The 27,502-nt window shown below is 42.2% G+C and overlaps 1 protein-coding gene across 2 annotated transcripts in view; it reads left to right on the forward strand.

The window, feature by feature from the left end:
• Nucleotides 1–27,502, forward strand: part of vwa8 (von Willebrand factor A domain containing 8) — a 501,727-nt gene that overhangs the window by 103,872 nt on the left and 370,353 nt on the right. For both annotated transcript variants that reach the window (XM_073046008.1, XM_073046009.1), the window contains exon 4: nt 8,278–8,388. In XM_073046008.1, the coding sequence (XP_072902109.1) occupies nt 8,278–8,388 (111 nt within the window). The remainder of the gene's footprint in view (nt 1–8,277; nt 8,389–27,502) is intronic.

Consider the following 27,502-nt stretch of genomic DNA (forward strand, 5'->3'; position numbering starts at 1 on the left):
CTGGTCATGAGAGCCCGAATGCTTCGGAGCCTTTTCCCAGACAGCAGGAGGGAAAAGAGATTGTATGAAGGGAGCATGGGGTCCTTCATAATGCTGTTTCCTTTGTGGATGCAGCGTGTAGTGTAAATGTCCGTGATGGCGGGAAGAGAGACCCCGATGATCTTCTCAACTGACCTCACTATCCGCTGCAGGATCTTGCGATCCGAGATGGTGCAATTTCCGAACCAGACAGTGATGCAGTTGCTCAGGGTGCTCTCAATACAACCCCTGTAGAATGTGATGAGGATGGGGGGTGGGAGATGGACTTTCCTCAGCCTTCGCAAAAAGTAGAGACGCCGCTGGGCTTTCTTTGCTATGGAGCTGGTGTTGAGGGACCAGGTGAGATTCTCCGTCAGGTGAACACCAAGAAATTTGGTGCTCTTTACGATCTCTACCGAGGAGCCGTCGATGTTCAGTGGGGAGTTGTCGCTCCGTGCCCTCCTGAAGTCAACAACCATCTCTTTTGTTTTGTTCACATTAAGAGACAGGTTGTTGGCTCTGCACCAGTCCGTTAGCCGCTGCACCTCCTCTCTGTAAGCTGACTCGTCGTTCTTGCTGGTGAGACCCACCACAGTGGTGTCATCAGCGAACTTGATGATATGGTTCAAGCTATGTGTTGCAGCACAGTCATGGGTCAGCAGAGTGAACAGCAGTGGACTGAGCACGCAGCCCTGGGGAGCCCCCGTGCTCAGTGTGATGGTGTTGGAGATGCTGCTCCCGATCCAGACTGACTGAGATCTCCCAGTCAGGAAGTCTAGTATCCAGTTGCAGAGGGAGGTGTTCAGGCCCAATAGGTTCAGCTTTCCATCAGTTTCTGAGGGATGATTGTGTTGAATGCTGAACTAAGGTCTATGAACAGCATCCGAACGTATGTGTCTTTTTTGTCCAGGTGGGTTAGGGCCTGGTGGAGGGTGGTGGCAATGGCGTCATCTGTTGAGCGGTTGGGACGGTACGCAAACTGCAGGGGGTCCAGTGAGGGGGGGCAGCAGGGTCTTGATATTCCTCATGACGAGCCTCTCCAAACACTTCATGATGATGGATGTAAGTGCAACGGGACGGTAGTCATTTAGGCAGGACACTGAAGACTTCTTCGGCACGGGAACGATGGTGGCGGCCTTGAAGCACGTTGGAATGGTGGTGCTGCTCAGGGAGATGTTGAAGATGTCAGTGAGAACATCTGCTAGCTGGTCTGCACATCCTCTGAGCACTCTACCAGGAATGTTGTCTGGTCCAGCTGCCTTCCGTGGGTTGACCCTGCACAGGGTTCTTCTCACATCGGCCACAGAGAGACACAGCAGCGGTCATTCGCAGGAGGGGTGGACTTCCTCGCTACCACGTCATTTTCCACCTCAAACCGGGCGTAGAAGTTATTCAGCACATTTGGGAGGGAGGCGCCACCTGCACAGTCAGGTGATGTTGTCTTGTAATTGGTGATGTCCTGGATGACCTTCCACATGCGCCGCATGTCACCGCTGTCCTGGAAGTGGCTGTGGATTAGCTGGGCATGTGCACGCTTTGCCCGTCTGATGGCTCGGGACAGTTTGGCCCTTGCTGTTGTTAAAGCTGCCTTGTCGCTTGCTCTGAAGGCGGAGACACGGGACCTCAGCAGCGCACGCACCTCTGCGGTCATACTCCTGTGGGCATACTCAGCAAATGTATTGAACAGTAGCTGTGAACAGGATCAATGAACAATAAACAGCAAATATAAATAAATAGCAATAAAAAGCAAGAGCATGAAATAACGAGCTAAAGAGTCCTTAAAGTGAGATCATTGGTTGTGAGAACACCAGAAATAGAATGAGATCATTGGTTGTGAGAACACCAGAAATAGAATGAGTGTGGTTATCCCCTTTTGTTCGAGAGTTGAGAGGTAGAAACTATTTTTGTACCTGGTGTTGCAAGTTCTTAAGGCACTTGTACCTTCTTCCTGATGGCTGCAGCGAGTAAAGTGTATGGCCTGGGTGGTGAGGATCTTTGATGTTGGATGCTGTGTTTCCACAGCAATGTTTAATGGTTGGGAGGGTTTGATCCATGATGTACTGAGCCAAATGCACTACCTTTTGTCAGATTTTCTGCTCAAAGACATTGGTGTTCTCATACCAGGCTGTAATGCAGCCAGTCAGTACTCTCTCCACTATTCATCTATAGAAGTTGGTCAAGGCTTTTGATGACGTGCTGAATCTCTGCAGATTCCTAAGGAAGTGGAGGCACTGTGGTGCTTTCTTTGCAATTACATTTATATGTTAGGTTCAGGAAAGATCCTCTGATATCTCCCAGGAATTTCAAGTTACTGACCCTCTCCACCTCTGATCTTCTGATGAGTACTGGCTCACGGACTTCTGGTTTCCTCCTGCTGATGTCTACAATCAGTTCCTTGGTTTTGCTGACATTGAGTTAAGGTTTGTTGTTATGACACCACTCAGCCATATTTTCAGTCTCCCTCCTGTATGCTGTTTCATCACCACTTTGATATGGCCCACAACGGTGGTGTCATCAGCAAACTTGAATTTTGTGTTGGAGCTGTACTTAGGCCACACAGTCATAGGCATAAAGTGAGTAGAGCAGGAGGCTAAGCACACTTCCCTGTGGTGAGACTGTGCTGATGGAGATTGTGGAGGAGATGTTTTTGCCAATCTGAACTGACTGGAGTCTGCAAGTGAGGAAATCCAGGATCCAATTGCACAAGAGGATATTGAGTCCTAGGTCTTGGAACTTACTGAATAGTTTTGAGGGGGTGATGGTATTAAATGCTGAGCTGTAATTGATAAAGAACATCTTGATGTATGTTCCAGGGTTGTGTGAAGAGCCAATGAGATAGCATCTGCTGTAGACCTATTGCTTGTGTAGGCAAATCGGAATGGATCCAAGTCACCACTCAGGCTGGAGCTGATATGTTTCAACACCAGCCTCTCAAAACAGTTCATGATTGTGAATATAAGTATCACTTGGTGATAGTCATTGAGGCAGGTTTTCAAGTTCTTCTTTGGCACCAGTATGATTGAAGTCTGCTTGAAGTAGGTGGGTACCACACACTGCCAGAGTGAGAGGTTGTGAACACACCAACCAGTTGGTCAGCACAGGTCATCAGTACTTGGCCAGGTACTCTGTCTGGACAGAATGCCCTCTTGAAGGCAACCTGCATGTCACCTTCAGATACTGAAGCCAAAAGATCCTCAGGATATGTGGAGTGCATGATGGTTCCTCCCTGTTCTGGTGGTCAAAGTGAGCATAGAAGGCATTGAGCTCATCTGGAAGCAAAGCTCTGCTGTCTCCTATGTCACTAGATTTAACTTTGTAGGATGTTATGGCATTCAAACCCTGCCACAGTTGTCAAGTGTCCCTCATAGATTCTAGTCTAGTCCGGAATCTCCACTTCACCTGTGACTGCCATGTCTGGCATGCCCGTTGATGGCCAAGTCTTGGATGTTGAGGCTAAAGAGATCAAGGGCATTTCAAGGTAAAGGAGAAGATAGTGTTAGGTCTCGTAAAGAGCGTTAGGTAATTTTTTTTATTGAGATGCAATGCAGAGTAGGCCCTTCCGGCAAGATGGGTTAGTCGCCAGGGCCTGTTGGGATATACCACAGGTCCTTCTAAGAGGCAAGAGATTGCTGGGGCTTTGACCAATATCTTCATGTCCTCTTTAGCAACAATTAAGGTCTTGGAGGACTGGCAAGTTGTCCAAAAGAGGAACCAGGTGTAATTGTGGAAACCGGTGAGTCTCACGCACTGGTAGGGAAGTTACTGGAGAGGATTCTTTGGGATAGGATTAATGAGATTTGAAAAGCCATAGCCTAGTTAGGGAGAGCCAGCATGGCTTTGTATGGGGCAAATCAAGTCTTATTAACTTACTAAGTTAATTGAGTTTTTTAATGAATTGACAAGGATGATTGATGAAGGTAGAGGTATGAATGTTGTCTACATAGATTTTAGTAAGACTGTCGATAAGGTCTCTCATGAGAAGCTCTTCCAGAAGATTAAAGTGTATGGAATCTATAGTGAATTGCCATTTGGATTCATAACTGGCTAGCCCACAGACGACAGTGTAGTGGTCAAAGGGACTTATTCTTCCTGAGCTCTGTGATTAGTGATATTCCACAAGGATCGGTACTGGGATCTCTGCTGTTTATAAATGACCAGGATGAAAATAAATGAGTGAGTTAGTTAACTTGCAGATGATACTAAGATTGGTGATGTTGTGAATAGCATAGAATACTGGCAAAAAATACAGCAGGATATATGGGTGGATATATGGCAAATGGAGTTTAACTTGGCCAAATGTGAGGTGTTGCACCTTTGTAGGTAAATGTAAAGAGACTGTAAGGAAAAGACCCTTAACTGTGCTGATGAGCAGAGGGATCTTGGGTTCCAGGTTCATTGCTCCTCGAAAGTGACTGCAGGTTGATAGGGTGGTTAAGAAGGCATATAGTATCCTTGCTTTTATTAGTTGAGACAAAAGTCGGGAAGTTATGTTGCAGCTTTGTAGAACTCTAGTTAGGCTGCATCTGGATTATTGCATACAGTTTTGGTTGGCCTGTTATACTGTAGGAAAAATGTGGAGGCTTTGGAGGGGTTGCAGAAGAGGTTTACCTGGATTCTTCCTGGATTAGAGGGAATGTGATATAATGAGAGCTTGCAGAAACTTGGGTTTTCTTTGGAGAGGCTGAGGGTGATCTGATATGAGGTTTATCAGATTATGAGAGGGATAGAGTAGACAATCATCATCTTTTTCCCAGTTTTGAAATGTCTAATACCAGAGGACATGTATTTAAGGTGAGAAAGGGTAAGTTTAAAAGGAGGTATAAGGGGCAAGTTTCTTTTACACAGTGAGTGTGCTGGGTGACTGTAATACACTTGGGAGAGGCCAATACACTTGGGACTTTTAAGAGACATTTAAATAGGCACATGAATGTGAGGGAATTGGAAGCATATTGACATTTTGTAGGCTGAAGGGATTAGTTTAGTTGGCCTTTTGATTACTAATTTAATTGGTTTGGCATGAAATTTTGGGCTGAAGGGCCTGTTCCTGTGCTGTAACTACTCTATGTTCTGAAATTCTCTTTTAATAGTTTTTGGTTCTTAAACCAAATATTTAAATCTAGGATTGTTTGGCAATTTTACCAGAAGAATAGATTTCTCCCTAACTGATCTATCATATGAATATTTTCATAGTGGTTTTCCTTAACCAAATCCGTTTGTGCCAGAAAGCATGGTTATGTATAGAAAGCTGCAGGGCAGTGGAATATGTTTGTCCTCACTAAGGTAGGTAATTAGAATGGAACGTCTTGCTGTACATATTCAGGGGGTTGACATGGCCATAACAGGAGTACTCTGAGTAGTTTTAGTCTTCTATTTAGAGCAGTGGTTGCCAACCCGTTGATCGCGATCGACTGGTCGATCTTTGAGACTTTCCCAGTGGATCTCGAAAAAAATGAAAAATAAATACACAAATACTGTTGAGAGATTGTTTCCGGGTTGCAGGGTTTTCGTTCCGTTCTTTCTGCCCAGTGCGCATGTGCATAGATCCCCCGCACTACACAGTGTACTTCAGTGGTCCCCAACCACTGGGCCGCAAGGAAACGATATGAGTCAGTTGCACCTTTCCTCATTCCCTGTCACGCCCACTGTTGAACTTGAACCCACGCGAGGTCATCAGTCACCTAAACGCAGTGACACCCTCTCGCGGCCGTTGCTACTGGGCTGGACCACGGACAGATGGATGCTGCCTCTGAACCTGTTTAGCACACTGAATGTTCGTGGGGAACCCGGTGCTAAAATATTCGCAGACGACCTAATCCAGGCTCAGGGTTTCGTAAGTAGCAGAGCAGCTACCATGCTGCGATCTACTGAAACAAACTTTTGTTTACCGATAGATCCTGCAAGTGGTGCGGGCGCGGGCCTGTCGCTCTCCTCGCTCGGTCGGTCGCTCTCTCCGGACTGCGACTGCTGCGGCCCCGGTCCTGATCTTGTCCTCTCACTCCACCCACGATCAGCCGCACCTGGCCAAGGCAGCGGGCGGGTAGGAGGGCAGAGGCTGGAGTTCGGGCCAGGAGGCTGTCTAATGAGGCAATGAAGCCCTCAAAACTGCTTCGGTACCCTGAGTCCACGCACCCTGCACTTAAAGATGAACCCGCTGAGTTTTTTCAGCAGAAAAAAACATGAGCAGCGCGGGACAACAGCTAAGTGCCGAGAGCTGCGAAAACTAAATTGCAGAACAGACATAAGGAACCTGCTTCGAGTATCGCTGTATTCCCGTTGTGTTTAACACCCACCCCACTATCGGCCGGTCCGCAAGAATATTGTCAATATTAAACTGGTCTGTGGTGCAAAAAAGGGTGGGTACCCCTGGTGTTTATACATTATTTCTACTTCCGATCTTTTCTGCCCCAGTGCACATGTGTGTAACTAATCAATCTGGGGTCGATCTTGCCTTTCACTAAGGCCGAGGTAGCGGATCTTGGGCTTAAAAAGGCTGGTGATCACTAATTTAGAGCTTGGTATTCTTAGAAGCAATATAAAGAATACTCATTACAATAATACATGAATAAAGGGATTGTTTTCTGAAGGGTGTTTGAATAATGTGGGCCTCTAGTCATTGAAGTTTAGAAGAATGAGAGGTGAAAAGGTGTAAGATTCTAAGGGGAATTAAAGGAGTAAATGCTTTGCCTCATGGGGGGAGTCTAGAACTGGTGATATGGCTTCAGAATTTGCACTTCAGATGAAATTGAGAATGAATTTCTTTTCTCAGAAGGTTGTATATCATTGGAATTCAATATCCCGGAGAACTGTTGAGAAAAAAAATCATTGAATATCATCACTGATTTCTGGACTCTCAGGGCATCAAGTCTTTTAAGATTAGTCAGGAAAATTGAGTTAAGGCCATACTCCAATCAGCTGTGATCTTACTGAATAGAACATCGAACAATACAGTACAAAATGTTGTGCTGAACCAGCTAAAAAGTAAATCAAAAAACCCCAAAAACTAATCCCTCTTACCTACACAATGTCCATATTCCATTCATCTACGTCACATTCATGTGCTGATCTAAACCTTTCTTGAAAGCCTGTCACAAACAAGATGCTGCAGATGCTGGAAATCCAAGTAACACACAAAATGCTGGAGGAACTCAGCAGGCCAGGCAGCATCTACGGAAAAGAGTACAGTAAATGTTTTGGGCCAAGATCCTTCACCAGGACTGGAGAAAAAATGCTGAGGAGTAGATTTAAAAAATGGGGAAAGGGGAGAGAGAAACACCAGGTGATAGGAGAAACCTGAAGAGGGAGGGATGAGTAAATAGCTGGGAAGTTAATAAGATACAGGGCTAGAGAAGGGGGAATCTGATAAAAGAGGAGAGAAGGCCATGGAAGAAAGAAAAGGGGGAGGAGCATCAGAGGGGGGCGATGGGCAGGCAAGGAGGTAAGGTGAGAGAGGGAAAAGGGATCCCTGTGGAAAGCAGAAAGTTGGGGGGGGGGGAAGAGAGGGAAAGGAGTGCTTGGTGGTGGAATCCCATTGGAGATGGCTGAAGTTGCAGAGAATTAGAATTGGACGCAGAGGCAGGTGGGGTGGGGTGAATGCCTCTAATGTATTTGCCTCTATCACAATACCAGGCATCCACCACTTTCTGAGTTAAAAAAAAAACTTGCTCCTTGCATCCCCTTTCACATTTTTAAACATTTGAACCCTGGAACCCTTTTCAATCTATGCCTCTCATAATCAAAAAAACCTCTATCAAATCTCTCCTCAGCCTCTACCACTCTAGACAAAACAGCACAAGTTTGTTCAGCCTTTCATGATAGCACATGGCCTCTAAACTAGGTAGTATTGTGGTAAACATCATCTGCACCCTATCCAAAGCCTCAACATTCTTCGCAAAGTGGGGTAACCCAAACTGTATGCAATACTCCCGATGTGGCCAACTCACTCTCTTATTCTTAATTTCTCAGGTCACATGAATCCCCCTTTTCATCCATCGTATCCTTCTCTTGGCCGACTTATGCAAATGAATTGTCCATTGGCTAGAATGGTCCACGGTATTCTAGTTATAGACTAACCAGTGATTTGTATCAGTATGTCTTGAGCTACGTAGAACCCAATCCATCTCTGAAAATTTGTTATCCTTGTTATCATCTTGCCGAGAGAGGTTGCTGATGGTAATGTGAATAAGTTGGCAAACAAGCAATGTCACCAAGTCCTTTAATCTGCAGAGTTGTTCTGTACTGACAAAATGATTTCCTCCATAGGAATTGACCAAACGAGAGGCGGAATACATGGCACTGTCCAGAGACACCACTGAGACAGACCTTAAGCAGCGCAGAGAAATACGGGCGGGAACAGCATTTTATGTTGATCAGGTGAGTAATACTTGGCTGATGAATTAATTCACTTGCTAACATGAACATGTTTTTGTTTTGAAAATTCATATCCGCATTCAGGATCAAATCAGAAATGGTCATAACATATGTATTAGCATTAGAAAAAGAGCTGTGAAAAAAGGGATTTAAGTACAAGTATGTTGAAAGAATTTAGCAATTCAAATGGGATCTGTTGAGGCTAAAGACGTAAGTTGACATTCTGGATCAAGAAACTAGATCATTACCAGGTTGCAGAATCTGAAACTTTGGCAGACTCCTTTTGCCTCCATGGATGCTGCTCGACCTGATGAATAGTTTCAGTTTTGCAGTTGGGATCTATAACTCAACAAACTCCTGTTTTTCACTTACACAAATGTTTCCTTTATCCCTGTTTTCTCTACTCCGTAGAAAATGCCCATCTCTATTATTATACCTACAACTTGACAACTTTTGGCTATAGTAATTCAATAGCAAACCACATACTACTTCTCTAACCTCCAAACAGTCCTTCCAGGTGAGGCATCACTTCACCTGCGAATCTGCTGGGATCGTCTATTATGTCTGGTGCTCCCGATGAGACCTACTCTGTGTTGGTGGGACCTGTCATAAATTGGGGGACTGCTTCATCAAACACCTCTGCTCCATACACCAAAAGCGGAACTTCTCGGTAGCCAAATATTCTAATTCTGAATCCCATTACTGTTCTGACACGGCAGTCCATGGTCTCCTCTTGTGCCATGATGAGGCCGCCACCTTATATTCTGTCCGGATAGCCTCAAACCTGATGTTACAAATATTGATCTCTCCTTCCCGTAAAAAAAAAATCCCTCCTCCTCCTCTCTTTTTCTGTTCCTCACTCTAGCCTCTTACCTCTTCTCACCTGCCCAACATCTCCCCTTGGGTCTTCTCCTCCTTCCCTTTTTCCTATGGCCCACTCTCCTCTCCTATCAGATTCCTTCCTCTCTAGCCCTGTGCCATTCCTACCCACCTGGTTTCACCTATTGCCTTCTAGCTATCTCCAACCTCTCCCCCCACCTTTTTATACTGGCATCTCTCCCCTTCCTTTCCAGTCCTGAAGAAGGGTCTTGGCCTGAAATGTTTATTCATTTCCATGGATGCTGTGACCTGCTGGGTCACTCAAGCATTATATGTGTGTTGCTTTGGATTTCCAGCATTTGCATAATTTCTCATGCTTATGATTAATTGCTTCACCCTTTTTTAAATTCTTGTTCTCTACAATTTCCCAAAGGCACACCACAATGACAGCAAAAGCAACTTATATGTATATCTTTAATATAAACATACAAGGTGCTTCATAAGTTGGTGTGTGCATAATGGATACCCAATGTACAACTGATAGATCTAAAACTAAGGGGAAATAAGGACTTGGGGCAATCAAACTGTGCCATTGAGAAGATTTGTTCATCAGTGAGAGGAATCAAACCAGTGAGGAAATGTGCAGTAGTCTAATTTGGGCTTTGTGATTTTAGAGAGAATTCTCTGAAGTATCAGGTGACTGATGCAGTTCTAGAGTGAGAAATAAATGGTGGAAGTTGAATGTTTTAAGAGGAGTACCTGGTGGATTGGGGACAACTTGAAAAAGTGCAGAGATAACAGAAGTAAAGCCAGAGAGATATTCAAGATGAGGGTAAAGAAAGTGACAAAATGTCAGAGCAGCAAGAACCTGGTGTTGGATATATATTTGTGATGAAGTTTTGGTAAAGTCTTTGGAGGGTGAACAGTATTTGTGTAATCTTATTTGTATGTGTCAAAGGAGTGTACAGGAGTTTCAACGATTAAAGGATCAGAGAAGGGCAATTTTTCCAGAAATGGAGCAACAGGCAGTTTATAAATTTCCACTCACTTTGAGTTACAATAAATACAGTACAACTGGCTTCAGCAGTTGCACATTAGGACAAAGGAAAATGTGCATGAAATTCTGCTCCTGATTATTGTCAATATTCTGCACTTCCTGTATTAGAATGTTTGGAAAATAGGGAATGACTGGATTATGTTATCATGTTGAATCATCCGCAGTTACAGAGTACTATTGACACTGAAAGGCCTGGTGGGTCAGGCACCTTAAATGCTTTTAGCTCATTTGGAACCTAGTTCCACAAGAAATAAATACTGTGGCTGAAAACTGGTGATGGAAACCTTGTTCTCTTGTGCAATATTTGCAAGCCTTCGACTCCTTAATTCATTAATTCCGCTGATACCTTGATTTGTTGAATTCTTGCGATTACTATCATTGCCATGACAGTTCTCAAAGTGCAGGCTAGTTATGAAATAGTGGGCGCACTCATTATGCAAAGCAGAATCACACATGATGTAAGCTGATAGTCAATGCATTTATACCTGTATAATGTTCCTATTTACATGAAACAACCACATTTGATTTGATTGGGTAGTATTGTACAAGTTCTTTTAGTGTTATGAAAACATGGCTTAATTAATATAAACCCGTAAAAAGATGATAGTAAAGCCATCAGAATAGTGTGATTGCGTCATTATATAAAATACAATTTACTCAGTTTCTTTGAGCTGTCATATAGCATATGAGCTTGATCTTCATTGTGACTCAGAGATAATAATTACTATCATTCTTGATATAAAGGGCAACATTTTCTGTAAAAAATGCTGCAATTATATTTCTCTGTTGGAATAAGCAAGCATTACATTCCCCATATAAATATGAGATATTTAAGAGGAAGTAATTAGTAGTTTTCATTTCCCCCCCCGAATAATGGTAGTTGAATGGATGATACATCTCCTGCACTCTCATTTGCAGCCTTTAAAGGCAGAGAGCTTTTGTATTATTAAACCAAAAATAATCAGTTGCAACTAAATCAGAAAACTGTTTATTAATCTAAACCCTGGTATTGAATGGTTTCAAGTGCCCCTTTCCGTAGGATTCAGAGGATCACTTTTAAAAATGGCACACCAATTTTGCTCTCAAAATTTGCTGTCACTAATATGATATATTAAGTTCATATTGTGGGAATATTTATGGCTAGAAAAGACTGGCTGCTCCAACAAATTTGTTGCTCATTTTGGTTGCCCCCAACCCATTCTCACACCCATCTTCACAACTGTGTAGTCTTCAAGGAGAAGCAAAAAAAGGATCAAAAATAAACTTTGGAAAATTTCCCTCCAAGCATCTTCTAATGATCAAAGCCAGTCAAAGAGATTGGATGGATGGACATATATGGAGGAGATAGTATTTTGCCCTTCTGTGATGTTGCCTTATCCCACTCAGAACCTGATCCAACATCTAATGAAATCATGAAGAGATGTACACACAATGTAGCCAGCGATACCTTCCAGAATTTTGTTAACCTCTGGAGAAACAAGAACTAACTAACTTTCAGTCTATTTTTGTATTGTAATTTAAATGCCAACTACATTGTTAAAACGTAAAAAAATTATTGATAGACACACATTCCAGTCTCTTCATTATAAATCTCTATGGGGTGATCTTATATTAGCTTAACTCTTCAAGCCTAGTTGAGTGATGATTCTCTAAAGTTCCTGCAAGAGATGTATGCTATTTTAAGAAGGGTAATGGAGGTAATATGAAGCCACAAATGAGATGTCACTTGGAAACACCAAGGAAGATCTGTTTATGTGCACCATACCCTGATCAAAACAACTTTTAGAGGACCTTAGAAGAAAAATTGTAGAGATGCTTGAAGCTGGAAAAGGCTACAAGAGCATTTCTAAAGACCTGAATGTTCAGCAGTCCTGCTGCTTCCTGGCTGAGGGCTCCGATGGTCAGAGTTGACCATGGGTATTGCATCCTAGCTGTCTAGATATGGAGAGCAAATTGTTGCCCATGTAGGAAACTCCCCATCTCCACGTATCTGTTGAACCCACAGGGACAGCAAAGACTGATACATTTTGGTACAGCAGCATTGCAGGAGTTGTCACTCAGCATTGAATTCATTGTAGGACTGCCTTAGGGACTCCAGCTCTGGATATTTCCCTCAGGATTTACTCCCGAAGCCTTCCCCGTGAGTGAATATAGCCGCAAGGCAGCAGAGGTTTGAGATCAGAGTTTTCCTTCTAGCTGAGCTGCCATTCATGGCTGATGAGCCCCATCTGTCTGAAGCGACTGGTTTTAAAGTGCCAGTAACTAGCATTTGCCTTTTCTCTTGTCAGTAGAAGCGGTTCCACGGGGCTTAGTAGCTAAGACACATGTGAAGGCCAGGAGTTGGACTTGGTCAGCGGAGGCTATTTGAGGCGCATGGTAGTGGAAACTTGTCCCCATTGCCACACCTGACTATAACAACCTTCAGTCCACAGTAAGAGAAATTGTCTATAAATGGAGGAAATTCAGTATTGTTGCTATTCTCCCTAGGAGTGGGTATCCTGCAAAGATCACACCAAGAGTACAACGTGCAATGCTGAAAGAGGTGAAAAGGAACCCAAGGGTAACTGCAGAAATCTCTCGAACTTCTCTGTTCATGTGTCCACTATAAGAAAAGCACTGAACAAGAATGGTGTTCACAGAAGAACACCACGGAGAAAACCACTGCTCTCCAAAAAAAAACATTGCTGCACACCTGAAGTTTACAAAAGACCACCTGGATGTTCTACAGTGCTTCTAGAACAATGTTCTGTGGACAGATGAGACAAAAATTGAACTTTTTGGCAGGAATGCATATTGCTATGTTTGAAGGGAAAAGGGCACTGCGCATCAACACCAAAACCTCATCCCACTGTGAAGCATGTGGAAGAAGCATCATGGTTTGGGGCTGCTTTGCTGTCTCAGGGTCTGGACAGCTTGCAATCGTTGATGAACAATGAATTCAAAATTGGTATTGATAGCATCCTGTAAATATGTGTAAAATTGCAGATAGTGTTTATTAAAGCCAGACCATCCTTTGAGTGGAAATCATTACCCTGTTCATTGCACACAGTGACAGTGAAAGACAATTATCTTACCTTGAGTTCCTTAGTTAGCATTTCAACCTACATGCAGTGTAAGATTAGGAAATCTTTTTTTGAAAGCTGCACATCAAAAAATAGCAGTGAGATTTATGTGCCCATGGCTGTTTGGTAACATGATTGGGGGATAGTCTTCCTCCCATCTAGTGGTTAGTTTGGGAGTCAGTCCAGGAGAGCAGGTTTGGCAGAATGAGATTTAATTCACCCATCAAAAGTGTACTGCTAATCAGAATCAAAGACTGAATTAGAAAAAATCATGTATGTCTGGAGAATAGTTATGAGTGATATTACGCCATTGTGCTCTTGTCCTGGAGAAAAGTCTGAATTTAAGTAAATTCAAGGTGAAACTTGATTGCATGTGTTGATTGATACCTTCAGAATATGCAGTAAGTCATTCCTCCCCTGGTATTACTAGATTCTGGAAAAAATAGCTCCAGTTTAGATCCCAGAAGGGTTTTATAATTATACCCTTGGGTCATGCTGCTGTATAATTAGATACTGGGTACTTATGGGTCCATTCATGAATCAAGGACTTTAATTTTCATGCCATAAGAGTTGAAATTTCATCACACCCAAGATAATTAAGACTGATCAATACTGTTGATAGTTACGAAAACAAAGTGCTAGAAGCCTGAAATAAAGACAGAAAGTTAATCAGAAGGAAATTAAATTACAATCTGATTACCTATTTCGGTATTTGAGAGTACAAAATGGATATTTTTACTACATAACCATAGAACTGACCTTCAGGATTGTTTATGAGTTGACATTTTTTGGAGACATTGTAAGTTGGTGTGGAAACACCTGCTTACTTGTTAAATTGTGCTACCTGATGGCTGTTCTCTTCCAAGTGCAGCATGCTCATTTGATAGTGTTCTGCCTTGATATATTCTTTACCAACAGTTTAAAATGGGAATGAGCTTTTCCTGAGGATTAAGACTTCCATGTGATTAAATCTAACTTGTTGTGAAATTAGCCAAAAGCACAAAGGATTCTACAGAGCAACACACACAAAATACTGCAGGAATTCAGCAGGCCAGGCAGCATCAATGGAAAAGGATAAACAGTTGACATTTTGGGCCAAGACCCTTCTTCAGTTCTAGAAATCAAGGGGAAAGAAGCCAGAATAAGAAGGTGAGGGGAGTGGAAGGAGTACAAGCTAGAAAGTGATAGGTGAAGCCAGGTGCGTGGGGGAGGGGATGAAGTGAGTAGCTGAGAGGTGGTGGATGGAAAAGGTAAAAGGGCTGAAGAACAAGAATTTGATAGCATAGGAGAGTGGACCATGGGAGAAAGGGAAGGAGGAGGGGAAATATTACCAGAAATTAGAGAAATTGATGTTCATGCCATCAGGTTGGAGGCTACCCAGATGAATATGAGTTGTTGCTCCTCCATCCTGAGAGTGGTTTCACCTTGGGAAGTAGAGGAGGCCATGAACCAACAAGGTAAAGCCCTTGCTGAGGACAGAACATTCTGCGTTAGAGAGGGGAAGTCTGGAGGGGGTGGTGAAGACATGGCAGGGATTAGAGCTGGGATTGCAGGGAGGAAGAGAGTTAGAGACGTATTGAACCATATCCAATTTACTATGAAGCTAAACATGGCACAATTACATGCTGCCATAGCACAGTCCCAACAATCACAGTTCAGTCCTGATCTTGGGTGCTGTCCGTGTGAAGTTTGCATGGTCTCCTCAAGTTAATTGAAATAACTGGCTTCAACTCAGCAGGCAATTAACAGTCAACCAGTTTGCTGTGGGGTTTAGAGTCATACTTAGACCAGAACAGGGAAAGATAACACATTTACTTCCTGAAAGCTGTTGGTGAATCAGTTAAGTTTTAATGGAAACCTGATAATTTCATTGTCACCATTACTGGTAATAACCTTTTATTCCACATTTGTTTATCAAATTAACTGAACTTAAGTTCTTCACCTGTCACGTGGAATTTGAACTTTTGTCTAGATTTCACATTTGTTAGTCCAAGCCTCTGGGATATTTGTCCAGTAACATGAGAACTATGCTTTTGTATCCTGTGCCATAGTATATTCTAATTAATTATGTTTTGATTAATATCGTGCGGTCATATTTTGTTAGATGGTTGATTTTAAAAGTGAAATTATGCATACTGCCTTTTTGACATTTACTTGCTGTTGAGTTTCTGGCAAGCAGAAATAGTGAGTAAACAGAATAGCAGGCAGTTCTAGCACGAATGTATGCTTCACAGTTGTGTAGGTGGTAGTTTTGTCTGATAGGAAATCATATTGTGAAAGCTCATCTATGCAATTAAAATACTATGATTATGGTATTTAGTAGCACATTAGCATATGAGCCATGGAGCAGAACTCAAGGAAATTAGGTGTTCACTTCTTTAATAACAATTGTATATATTTGAAAATATTAACAAAAGCTTTGCTTAAATGCATTAGAAGTGCCATCATTTTTGTAATACACAGCAACTAATCTGTATCAGGTTTGTGTATACTATCATGAGTTGAAAATGTAGGTGACCTGTTTTTGCATATACTGGTTGAGTATTTTATTTTGCTGGGAAGGAATTTCACTCAATTCTTTGATACAGGTTTTTACTCCTGTGTGATAGTTTTCTCCTGACCATAATTTAACGTCGTACCAAAAAGACAGAACCTTTCCAACCCAGTGCTGTCTCTGGAGTCTGAGATCTAGCAGGATCGCAGAGGATTTGCCAGTTTTGTAATGTTAGCATAGATTATATGTTCCAGTGTCTGGAATACTCTTAAATTCCCAAGTGCTAGAATAATAAGAAATGGGGCTTCCACTGTGCTGAAAGTGATGTTACACAGAACGTAAAACAGTCCAGCACAGGAACAGGGCTTCTGGCCCATGATCTGTGCCATACTAAATAAACAAATAATTACACACCTGTCCAAACTAATGTCTCCTGCCTACACCATGTCCATATTTCTCCATTCTCTTATCATCTATGTGCCTATTTAAGAGCCTTTTAACCACCTCTATCATGGTTGCCTCCATTACCATGCCTGTCAGTGCATTTCAGGCACCCATCACTCTCTGTGTAAAAAAAATAATTTGCTCTGCACCTCCCCTTTGATCTTACAGCCTCTCACCTTAAATGCATGCTCTTTTGTACTGGACATTTTGATCTTAGAAGAAAATTATCAGCTATTATCTATGCCTGTCATAGTCTTATGAATTTCTATCAGGTCTCCACCACTCCACAGAAAACAATCAAGTTTGTCCAGCCTCTGCTCCCAGCTCATCTCCTCAAATACATGCAGTATCCTGGTAAATCTCTTCTGCATCCTCTCCAAAGCCTCCACATATATAACATGATGACCAAATGAATGCAATACTCCAGCTAAGGCCTAATTGAAGTCTTATTATATTGCAACATAATTTGCTGACTCCTGAACTCATTTCCGTGACTAATTATGGCAAACATGACATGTGCCTTCTTTAACATCCTATCAACCTGTGCAGCCAATTTGAGGAAGCTATGGACTTGGACCCGAAGATCCCTATGCATATCAATACTGTTAAGGGTTTTGCCATTAACACTGTACTGTGCCTTTACATTTGATTTCCCAAATGTTGGATTTGTTACATACCTTGTAACTGGGTGTCTAACCAGCAGAGAAAGAAGAATCTGTTGGAGTCTGGTGGTACTATACTAAAGGTGTTTATTAATAAAAATAAGCAAAACCATATCAATAATGCAAATATACATATAAAACCAGTTGGCAGTAATAAACCTAAAAGTGTAGGAATAATAATAATCAATAATAATCTGGCTCTATCGATGTCTAGGGGTAAATAAATTGTCATAGAAAAGTATAAAGTTCAGTTCAGTTCATGAGTGCTGATGTAGTTATAGTTGTTGTATTGTAATCGTTGGAGAGAGAGAGAGAGAGAGCGAGTGAGATGTTACAGCTACAGTCAGGTAAACCTTCCTTTGCTTTCTTAATCCGTTGTATCGGTGTGGTCATTCAGTTATGACCCCTCCGTCCTTCTGCTAGACCGTTCTTCTGTGGTGGACTCATCACTCTGGCATGAGTGGACACACACACAAGTCCCCACCGGCCTTGCTTTTACACTGATAGCCTTAATGAGCGACCTCCTGGTTCGGTCTTCAAAGCCCCCACCTTTCTTGTGGGTTCCAACACTCAATCAGTGTCCACTGGCGTGTCTGGAGGGTGTCTCTCCAGACCTGTCTTTTATCCCTACCAACGGGGACTCAGCTATCCATCACTCCTGAATGACTGTGTCCATCAAATAAGGCCACTCCTTCAGTCCACTGAGGAATGTTTATGAGCAAACTATTGTCCTTGCAGTGAAACAGTAAATAATTCAAAAAGGAGTCACAATACGGTTAATCAGCAATTTCCCCCCTCTCTTATCTGTCGCTGATGTTCTTGCTTGTTTTTCCGTCTCTCTTTCTCATGGTCAGCATAGCAACAGTAATAGTTTGTGTTTCTCAGGGGGGGAATGGTTAACTCTGTACCCCATTGTCCATCAGATCTATTCATCACTCGTAACAGATTAATGTTAATATGTTAATTTGTTGTACTAACTAGGATAGGTGAGAAAATATCTATGTAGGTGAAAGACGAATTAACTAGATTTGCTAGAACTATATCCTAGGTCTACCAGCACAGGACAGAGCTGGTGGTAACAATTCAGCCTTGAAATATAGAAGGTAAAGTTATTTATGAACTTTAAAAGGTGTCTCATTGGTAAATTGTCTCAGAGTTGTATATTCAATCCAAACATAAGATAAGCAATGAGGCATTTTCAGAGTGCTAGTTCGCTGGATTAGGAGGAATTCAGAATTAATGGTATATTTGTACTGTAGCATTGGACAGTAATTGGGAAGGTTATAATGAGGGGACTGGATTGTGTGTCACTTAATGATTGTTGTAATAGTTTGGCCCATGCCAGTAAAACTGTAGAGAACAGGGAATAAAAAACAAGAGGGCAGAGAAGACCATCTGAGAGAAAGAGGGAATGAGAGAGAAAAACAGAGAAAAGATGCTCTGGGAAGTCAGGCTCACCACTCTGCAATTTAAGAAGGCAGTTTAGTCAAATTGAGTTTTAAATCAAGTTGTCAGACAGAGGGATAGCCACTGAAAGATGCTGTTTTTGCCATATGCCAGGAAATTTCATTCAATACATTGTCATTTTACTTTTCATTGAATCATTTACTATTTATCAGTCCTTTTGGATAACCTGTGACCTTTTAAAACATAGTAGACTTTCTGGAGTTACTGCTAGGAATTGGATTTTTGGATGTAATATAATAAATAGCTTTAATTTTGGGACCATATAAAATAGGTCACCTGTGTGTGGTTATTGTGATAAAATACCTCAGGAGAGAGAGTGTGTTTTTGAACTTGAAATATAGCTAGTGATGAAATATGAAATATAAACAAAAATATTTAGCAGATCAGGTCGCCTCTGTGGAGACGAACAGTTGATTCCTGTTCATTGGGATACATTGGGACCAGTACATTTTGGCCTAATTAAGTGGCTGCCCCAATTAGCTGAAGTTTCATAGAGTTTAAAAGGTATATAAAAAAATACCAGCTGCCTTTTAACTGTGACAAATTATGTATTTAAATGTAATTATGAACAAATTAGAACACTACCAATATTAGTACAGTACTATAAAACTTTGCATTGGTTCCTAGTAGTTACTGACATAGGAATTCCCATGATGCAGGACATTTACAAAGACAGTTGTGAAAAAGGGGCCCGAAGGATCACTGGGGACCCAAATCACCCCAACCACAATCTATTCCAGCTGCTACTATCCGGGAAATGGTACTGCGGCATAAAAGCCAGGACCAACAGGCTTCAGGACAGCTTCTTCCACCAGGCCATGAGACTGATTAACTTTCACTGATTTGAGTGTATTTTTATGTTACATTGACTGTTCTATTTATTATAAATTGCTATGATTGCACATTGCACATTTAGACGGAGACATAACGTAAAGATTTTTACTCATGTATGTGAAGGATGTAAGAAATAAAGTCAATTCAATTCATTCAGTGTTCGCTGCCGTGTTGATTGATTGTAAATGCACAAAATCAGCGCAGACACCTAGTGTAGATAATGGACTGCTTTCATGCAAATTTCAATGATTACATCCTCCAAATATTCAGAGCAGAACAGTTCTGAATTGTCTTGCTGCTTATTTCTTACCAACTATCAGTGACAAAAGTCACTGCTTTTTGAATACAAGCACGCACAACTAATGCCATTTAAAAACTGTTAGCTCTAAGTGTAGTGTAGTGTCTCACAGCACACATCTGACACTAGTTGGAAACTGTTCAGCAACAGTCTCCTGCCCCAATTAAGCGGGTGTACCAAATAAACAAAAATAAACTATTTAATCGATTAATTTTTTTCTTTAAGAGCTGCTCCAAATAAGTGGCTGCCTCGATTAACCAATGGTCCAGTTAATCAGAATCCACTATATTTCCAAAGACCCTCTGTCATAAAAAGAAAGAGAGAAATTTTAAAATTCAGCAGATTGGGAATGAATAGAGAAGTCAAAGAAAATATATTTGATAAGTTCAGGGTTATTTACTATTAATCTTTATTTAGAGATACAGTGTGGAATAAGTCCTTCCGGCCCTTCAAGCTGTGCAGTCAGCAGCTCACTGATTTAACTCTAGCCTAGTTATGGGATAAAGACCAATTCACCTACTAACTGGTATGTCTTTGAACTGTGAGAGGAAGACAGAGCACTCGGAGGAAACTCATATGTTCCACAGGAAGGACATACAAACTCCTTTTGGAGGTCGTTGGGTTTGAATTTCAGACTCTGACACCCAGAACTGTAATAGCGTTGCACTAACTGCTACACTACCATGGTGCAGGTTGCTATGGGGATAAGCTGTCATTTAGTTAGTGAACGTGAAGTGAGTTATGAACCTGGCAGTGGTGGAGGCTGTGAACAGACATGTTGCTGTGGGAATGGGAAGTGGAATTAAAATGGCTGGCCAATAGGAAATCCTAGCTGCCACAGCAGCGAAGGTGTTCAGCGAAGCAGTCACCTGATCTCGATCTGGTGTAGAGGAGGCCATAATGGTATTAAATATTGATTCTGGAAGGTTGCAGAAAATGAGATGCCATATGGCCAGCCTCATTATGAAAGTGCAGCAGACCACATGCAGATGGGTCAGAGTGGGTTAAGTGGAAAATTAAAAATTCCAGGCAACAGGTGGGTCAGGGTTGTTTTGGCTTTATGTGGAAGGACTGCTTGGATCCCTGGATGGTGAGAAGGAAAGAGGCAAAAGACATGATAGGATTATTGAAACAGTTCACTGCACTTCTTCCAATATGGTGGTCTGTATCTGGTGTTGACAATGTGGTCTCTTCAACTTTGGAGATTAGGTTATCTTTTGGTGAACAACCTGTATTTGGTCCAGAGGGGTAAACGAGTTTTATATGGAAAAAGGAGACATTAAAGAGGAATTTGAACCAACTATCTGGATAAAAATTTTAATCTGCAACTCTGGTGTCAGCATGGTCAATTTATTCTTGAGCTGTTCATTGTTTGGCAGAGAACAGGAAGTCAGTGGTGTGAACCGTAAGACTACAGACTTGCATTAGTCAACCTTTAAAAAAGCATCAGTGGATTACCTCATTCTCCACAATTATTTTTCTGCACACCTCTTTGAATTTCAGAGTCATCCAGAAGTCCTTATTACCATAAACTAAAATCTGTTTCCATGACAATTATTTTTAAACTCAAAGGCTAGCACAAAGCAATTGTGAGTTCAATTGAAATGTGGACCGGAGATACTAATAATCCTATTCATTGAGGTGGGTGGAATTTTTCACTGCATCTTTCACAATAAGTTGGTCAAAAAGAGCAACTGCCTTGTTGTTCTTTACTGACTTCTTTTTTACAATTTGCCTTTTTACAGTTTAATGGAAATGTTTGATAGATTGTGGAGACCTGAACTATTTGACATGTTGGGCACACTGTTTTGTATAAGCTGCATCGGTGCACAGCCATGCAGAAACTAAAATGTTCCCCCATACATAGCCTTTGTAGCCACACAGCTGGAATTTTCCTTTATATTATGTTTTATTAAAGTGCTGTGCAGCTTTCAGGCAATGTAAAAATTCCTTGCTCAGAGCAAAGGGTGGTCTGTGCAGCTGTACAAGAAGTTGGTTGGGCAGTTTACAATATTGAATATTATGAATTTTCCTGAAATTTTTTGTGACCACTCTTGGCATAGAAACAGTATGACTGTTATAATATATAAAATAGGAAGGTGGAACAGGTTTGAGAAAAAAACACATTTAGTGAAAGTGTTGAGAAAATGTTGTAAAGTTCTTTGGGAATTAGCATGTGTGATGTGTACTGAATTACCTCCTTTTAGTTTTGTTTTTATTTTATGTAATGCTTGAAACAGTAGCTTTTATTTCCCATTCCTAATTTCCCTGGAGAAGGAGTGCTGTGGCACCTTCTTGAATTGGCAGGAATTCCACAGTGTTGAAGTGGCACGAAGATGTAAGCAATTTGCGTAATGCTGTTACTGTGCCAACAAACCAAGTCCACCGTTGTCTGTAAGGAATTTGTACATTCTTCCTACGACCATGTGAGTTTCCTCTGGGTGCTTCAGTTTCCTCCCACATTCCTGTGATTTATGGGTTTGTATTGGTCACATGAGTGTAATTAGATGGCATGGGTTCATCAGCCAGAATGGCCTGTTACCATGCTGTATGTCCAAAATTAAAAATCTGTTAAAAATAAAATTTTTAAAAATTACACAGTGGACAATGAAGGTTTAGCCACATAATATCAATATCAGGAAGGCCTGTGGGAAGGGGAAGGGGAACTTGTAGACTGTAACAGTCCCATACACCTCTCATCCTTCAGGGTGATAAAGAAGGCACATTGCACAATACATCAAAGAAGGTGACAAGTAGACCTATGTAACTTACTGACTAGTTATAACCAGAACCAATAACTGAATTCTCATTCAACAAATGTTAACAGGCGAATCTTATCAGCATTTCTTTTTTCTTGTAATTAAATGACCTGTTAGTTTACAGTCAGTAATGAGCAAAATAATGGACTCATGTATTCAGTATTGAATTTGCTAACTACTGAAACTGAAATATGCAAAAGAAATCTTTAAGCCCATTTTAAACTCCAACAAGAATTGCTTTGTTTCTCTTGTTAGTACTATACAACCAGGGTGGAAACAGTAGGTTAGTCTGAAATGTGAAAGGCATAGATGTATATCAACAAAACATAGATGTGTATCAAGGCTATACATTCCTCTAACTTACTGTCCTTTCCCTCGGTTTCAGTTTTGGGTGTTGTAATGTTGTTTGAGAGTGATTATCAGGTGCAAGGAGATATTTATCAGTAAGTAGTGCTATCAGTTGAGTTACATAGAAACATAGAAACCTACAGCACAATACAAGCCCTTCAGCCCACAAAGTTGTGCCAAACATGTTCCTACCTTAGAAAGTACTAGGCTTACCTGTAGATCTCTAATTTACAAAGCTCCATGTACCTATCTAAAAGCCTCTTAAAAGACCCTATCATATCCGCCTCCACCACTGTTGCTGGCAGCCCATTCCATGCACTCACCACTCTCTGAGTAAAAAACTTACCCCTGACATCTCCTCTGTACCTACTCCCCAGCACCTTAAACCTGTGTCCTCTTGTGGCAACCATTTCAGCCCTGGGAAAAAGCTTCCGACTATCCACACAATCAATGCCTCTCATCATCTTGTACACCTCTGTCAAGTCACCTCTCATCCTCCTTTGCTCCAAGGAGAAAAGGCCGAGTTCACTCAACCTATTCTCATAAGGCATGCTCCCCAATCCAAGCAACATCCTTGTATATCTCCTCTGCACCCCATCTATGGCTGCCACATCCTTCCTGTAGTGAGGCAACCAGAATTGAGCATAGTACTGCGAGTGGGGTCTGATCAAGGTCCTATATAGCTGCAACATTACCTCCCAGCTCCTAAATTCAATTCCATGATTGATGAAGGCCAATACACTATACACCTTCTTAACCACAGAGTCAGCCTGCTCAGCTGCTTTGAGCGTCCTATGGACTTGGACCCCAAGATCCCTCCGATCCTCCATACTGCCAAGAGTCTTACCATTAATACTATATTCTGCTGTCATATTTGACCTATCAAAATGAAGCACTTCACACTTATCTGGGTTGAACTCCATCTGTCATAGTTGAATATGATGTTTTTCAAATTTGAATATGATGTCTATTGGTGGGTCCTCAAGGTGGCTGTAGAGGCTGATCTGGGATCCACATATTCTGGTGCAGCGTCAGCAAGAAGAACTAGTGTTTGTGGTAAGTAATTGGGACTTGTGATGTTCAGTCTCTCCTTTTAGATAGATAGATAGATAGATACTTTATTCATCCCCATGGGGAAATTCAACTTTTTTTCCAATGTCCCATACACTTGTTGTAGCAAAAGCCTGTGCTTGTTCTCTGCAGCACAGATCCCTCGTGAATAGATTTCCACCAGGTGTTTCTGTTGAGTGCAATGTCTTCCCAGTCTTTAGGTGTAATATAGAATTTCTGCAAGCTGATTTTGCTGTTATTTTTGAAACGTTTGCTTTGCCCACCAGGGACTTGCTGACTTATCTTCACCTGAGAGTAAAGGATCAATTTGTGGAGATGTGAGTTAGTTATCCAGATGACTTTTGGAAGGAGACAGCAAGGCTTTGAGAGGAAGTGCGGCGGTGGCCATTTTCAAATTGCTTCTCAGATCGGAGTTCTGAGAGGCGGGACTGCGCAGGCGCGTGAAGGAGGCCTGGGAAGGAGGGAAGATATAAAAAAGAACGCAGCGGAGTGAGCCGGGAGCAGAGTGTAGGGCTTGGGCTCAGAGGGCTTAGGCGGAAGAGGGCACAGTAGGCTTATCTTTTAGTTCTTGTTATTTTCAGTTATTCGGGAAGTATGAGTGTGAGGGCAGCTTGTTGTTCACAGTGTCGGAGGTGGGAGATCCTGGAGTCTCCGAGCCTCCCGGACGTCCACATCTGCGCCGGGTGCGTCAAACTGTGGCTCCTGAGGGACCGAGTTAGGAAACTGGAGCTGCAGCTCAGTGACCTTCGCCTGGTCAGGGAGAGTGAGGAGGTGATAGAGAGGAGTTACACGCAGGTGGTCACTCCGGGGCCACGGGAGGCAGATAGGTGGGTCACGGTCAGGAAGGGGAAGAGGCAGGTACTAGAGAGTACCCCAGTGGCTGTACCCCTTGACAATAAGTACTCATGTTTGAGTACTGTTGGGGGGGACAGCCTACCTGGAGGAAGTGACAGTGGCCGGGCCTCCGGCACAGAGGGCGGCCCTGTAGCTCAGAAGGGTAGGGATAGAAGAAAGAGGACCATAGTAATAGGGGACTCGATAGTCAGGGGTTCAGACAGGCGGTTCTGTGGAGGTGATCGGGAGTCCCAGATGGTAGTTTGCCTCCCTGGTGCCAGGGTCCGGGACGTTTCTGATCGTGTCCAAGATATCCTGAAGTGGGAGGGTGAGGAGCCAGAGGTCGTGGTACATGTAGGTACCAATGACATAGGTAGGAAAGGGGAAGAGGTCCTGAAACAAGAGTATAGGGAGTTAGGAAGGCAGTTAAGAAGAAGGACCGCAAAGGTAGTAATCTCGGGATTACTGCCTGTGCCACGCGACAGTGAGAGTCGGAATGGAATTAGGTGGAGGATGAATGCGTGGCTGAGGGATTGGAGCAGGGGGCAGGGATTCAAGTTTCTGGATCATTGGGACCTCTTCTGGGGCAGGCGTGACCTGTTCAAGAAGGACGGGTTACACTTGAATCCTGGGGGGACCAATATCCTAGCGGGGAGGTTTGCTAGGGCTACAGGGCAGACTTTAAACTAGTAAGATGGGGGGGGGCGGAAATCAATTTGAGGAAACTATGGGAGAGGAGGTTAGTTCACCAGTAGAGCAAGTAAGTAGACAGCGTGTGAGGGAGGAAAGGCAGGTGATGGAGAAGGGATGCGCTCAGCCCGAAGATGTAGGGGAGAAGAAAGAAAAGGATAATAAATTTGAATGCATTGTTAGCGATGAAAAGAGAGGAGGAGGTGGAGAGTATCTTAAATGTATCTATTTTAATGCTAGGAGCATTGTAAGAAAGGTGGATGAGCTTAAAGCGTGGATTGATACCTGGAATTATGAAACATGTAGCTATTAATGAAACATGGTTGCAGGAAGGGTGTGATTGGCAACTAAATATTCCTGGATTTAGTTGCTTCAGGTGTGATAGAGTAGGAGGGGCCAGAGGAGGAGGTGTTGCATTGCTTGTCCGAGAAAATCTTATGGCGGTGCTTTGGAAGGATAGATTAGAGAGCTCCTCTAGGGAGGCTATTTGGGTGGAATTGAGGAATGGGAAAGGTGTAGTAACACTGATAGGAGTGTATTATAGGCCACCTAATGGGGAGCGTGAGTTGGAAGAGCAAATGTGTAAGGAGATAGCAGATATTTGTAGTAAACACAAGGTGGTGATTGTGGGAGATTTTAATTTTCCACACATAGATTGGGAAGCTCATTCTGTAAAAGGGCTGGATGGTTTAGAGTTTGTGAAATGTGTGCAGGATAGTTTTTTGCAACAATATATAGAAGTACCAACTAGCGATGGGGCAGTGTGGATCTCCTGTTAGGGAATGCGATAGGTCAGCTGACAGATGTATGTGTTGGGGAGCACTTCGGGTCCAGTGATCACAATAGCATGAGCTTCAATATAATTATGGAGAAGGACAGGACTGGACCTAGAGTTGAGATTTTTGATTGGAGAAAGGTTAACTTTGAGGAGATGCGCAGGGATTTAGAGAGAGTGGATTGGGTCAAGTTGTTTTATGGGAAGGATGTAATAGAGAAATGGAGGTCATTTAAGGGTGAAATTATGAGGGTACAGGATCTTTATGTTCCTGTTCGGTTGAAAGGAAAGGTTAAAGGTTTGAAAGCGCCATGGTTTTCAAGGGATATTAGAAACTTGGTTCGAAAAAAGAGGGATGTCTACAATAGATATAGGCAGCATGGAGTAAAGGAATTGCTCGAGGAATATAAAGAATGTAAAAGGAATCTTAAGAAAGAGATTAGAAAAGCTAAAAGAAGATACGAGTTTGGTTTGGCAAATAAGGTGGAAGTAAATCCGAAAGGTTTCTACAGTTATATTAAAAGCAAGAGGATAGTGAGGGATAAAATTGGTCCCTTAGAGAATCAGGGTGGTCAGCTATGTGTGGAGCCGAGGGAGATGGGAGAGATTTTGAACGATTTCTTCTCTTCAGTATTCACTAAGGAGAAGGATATTGAATTGTGTAAGGTGTGGGAAACAAGTAAGGAAGTTATGGAACCTATGACAATTAAAGAGGTGGAAGTATTGGCGCTTTTAAGAAATTTAAAAGTGGATAAATCTCCGGATCCTGACAGGATATTCCGCAGGACCTTGAGGGAAGTTTGTGTAGAGATAGCAGGAGCTCTGACGGAGATCTTTCAGATGTCATTAGAAACGGGGATTGTGCCGGAGGATTGGTGTATTGCTCATGTGGTTCCATTGTTTAAAAAGGGTTCTAGAAGTAAGCCTGGCAATTATAGACCTGTCAGTTTGACATCAGTGGTGGGTAAATTAATGGAAAGTATTCTTAGAGATAGTATTTATAATTATCTGGATAGACAGGATCTGATTAGGAGTAGCCAGCATGGATTTGTGCGTGGAAGGTCATGTTTGACAAACCTTATTGAATTTTTTGAAGAAGTTACGAGGAATGTTGACGAGGGTAAGGCAGTGGATGTAGTCTATATGGACTTCAGCAAGGCCTTTGACAAAGTTCCACATGGAAGGTTAGTTAAGAAGGTTCAGTCGTTAGGTATTAATGCTGGAGTAATAAAATGGATTCAACAGTGGCTAGATGGGAGATGGCAGAGAGTAGTGGTGGATAATTGTTTATCGGGATGGAGGCCGGTGACTAGCGGGGTGCCTCAGGGATCTGTTTTGGGCCCAATGTTGTTTGTAATATACATAAATGATCTGGATGATGGGGTGGTAAATTGGATTAGTAAGTATGCCGATGATACTAAGGTAGGAGGTGTTGTGGATAATGAGATGGGTTTTCAAAGCTTGCAGGGAGATTTATGCCGGTTAGAAGAATGGGCTGAACGT

The sequence above is a fragment of the Hemitrygon akajei genome, chromosome 5, assembly GCF_048418815.1.
Source record: "Hemitrygon akajei chromosome 5, sHemAka1.3, whole genome shotgun sequence".
NCBI classification, from domain to species: domain Eukaryota; kingdom Metazoa; phylum Chordata; class Chondrichthyes; order Myliobatiformes; family Dasyatidae; genus Hemitrygon; species Hemitrygon akajei.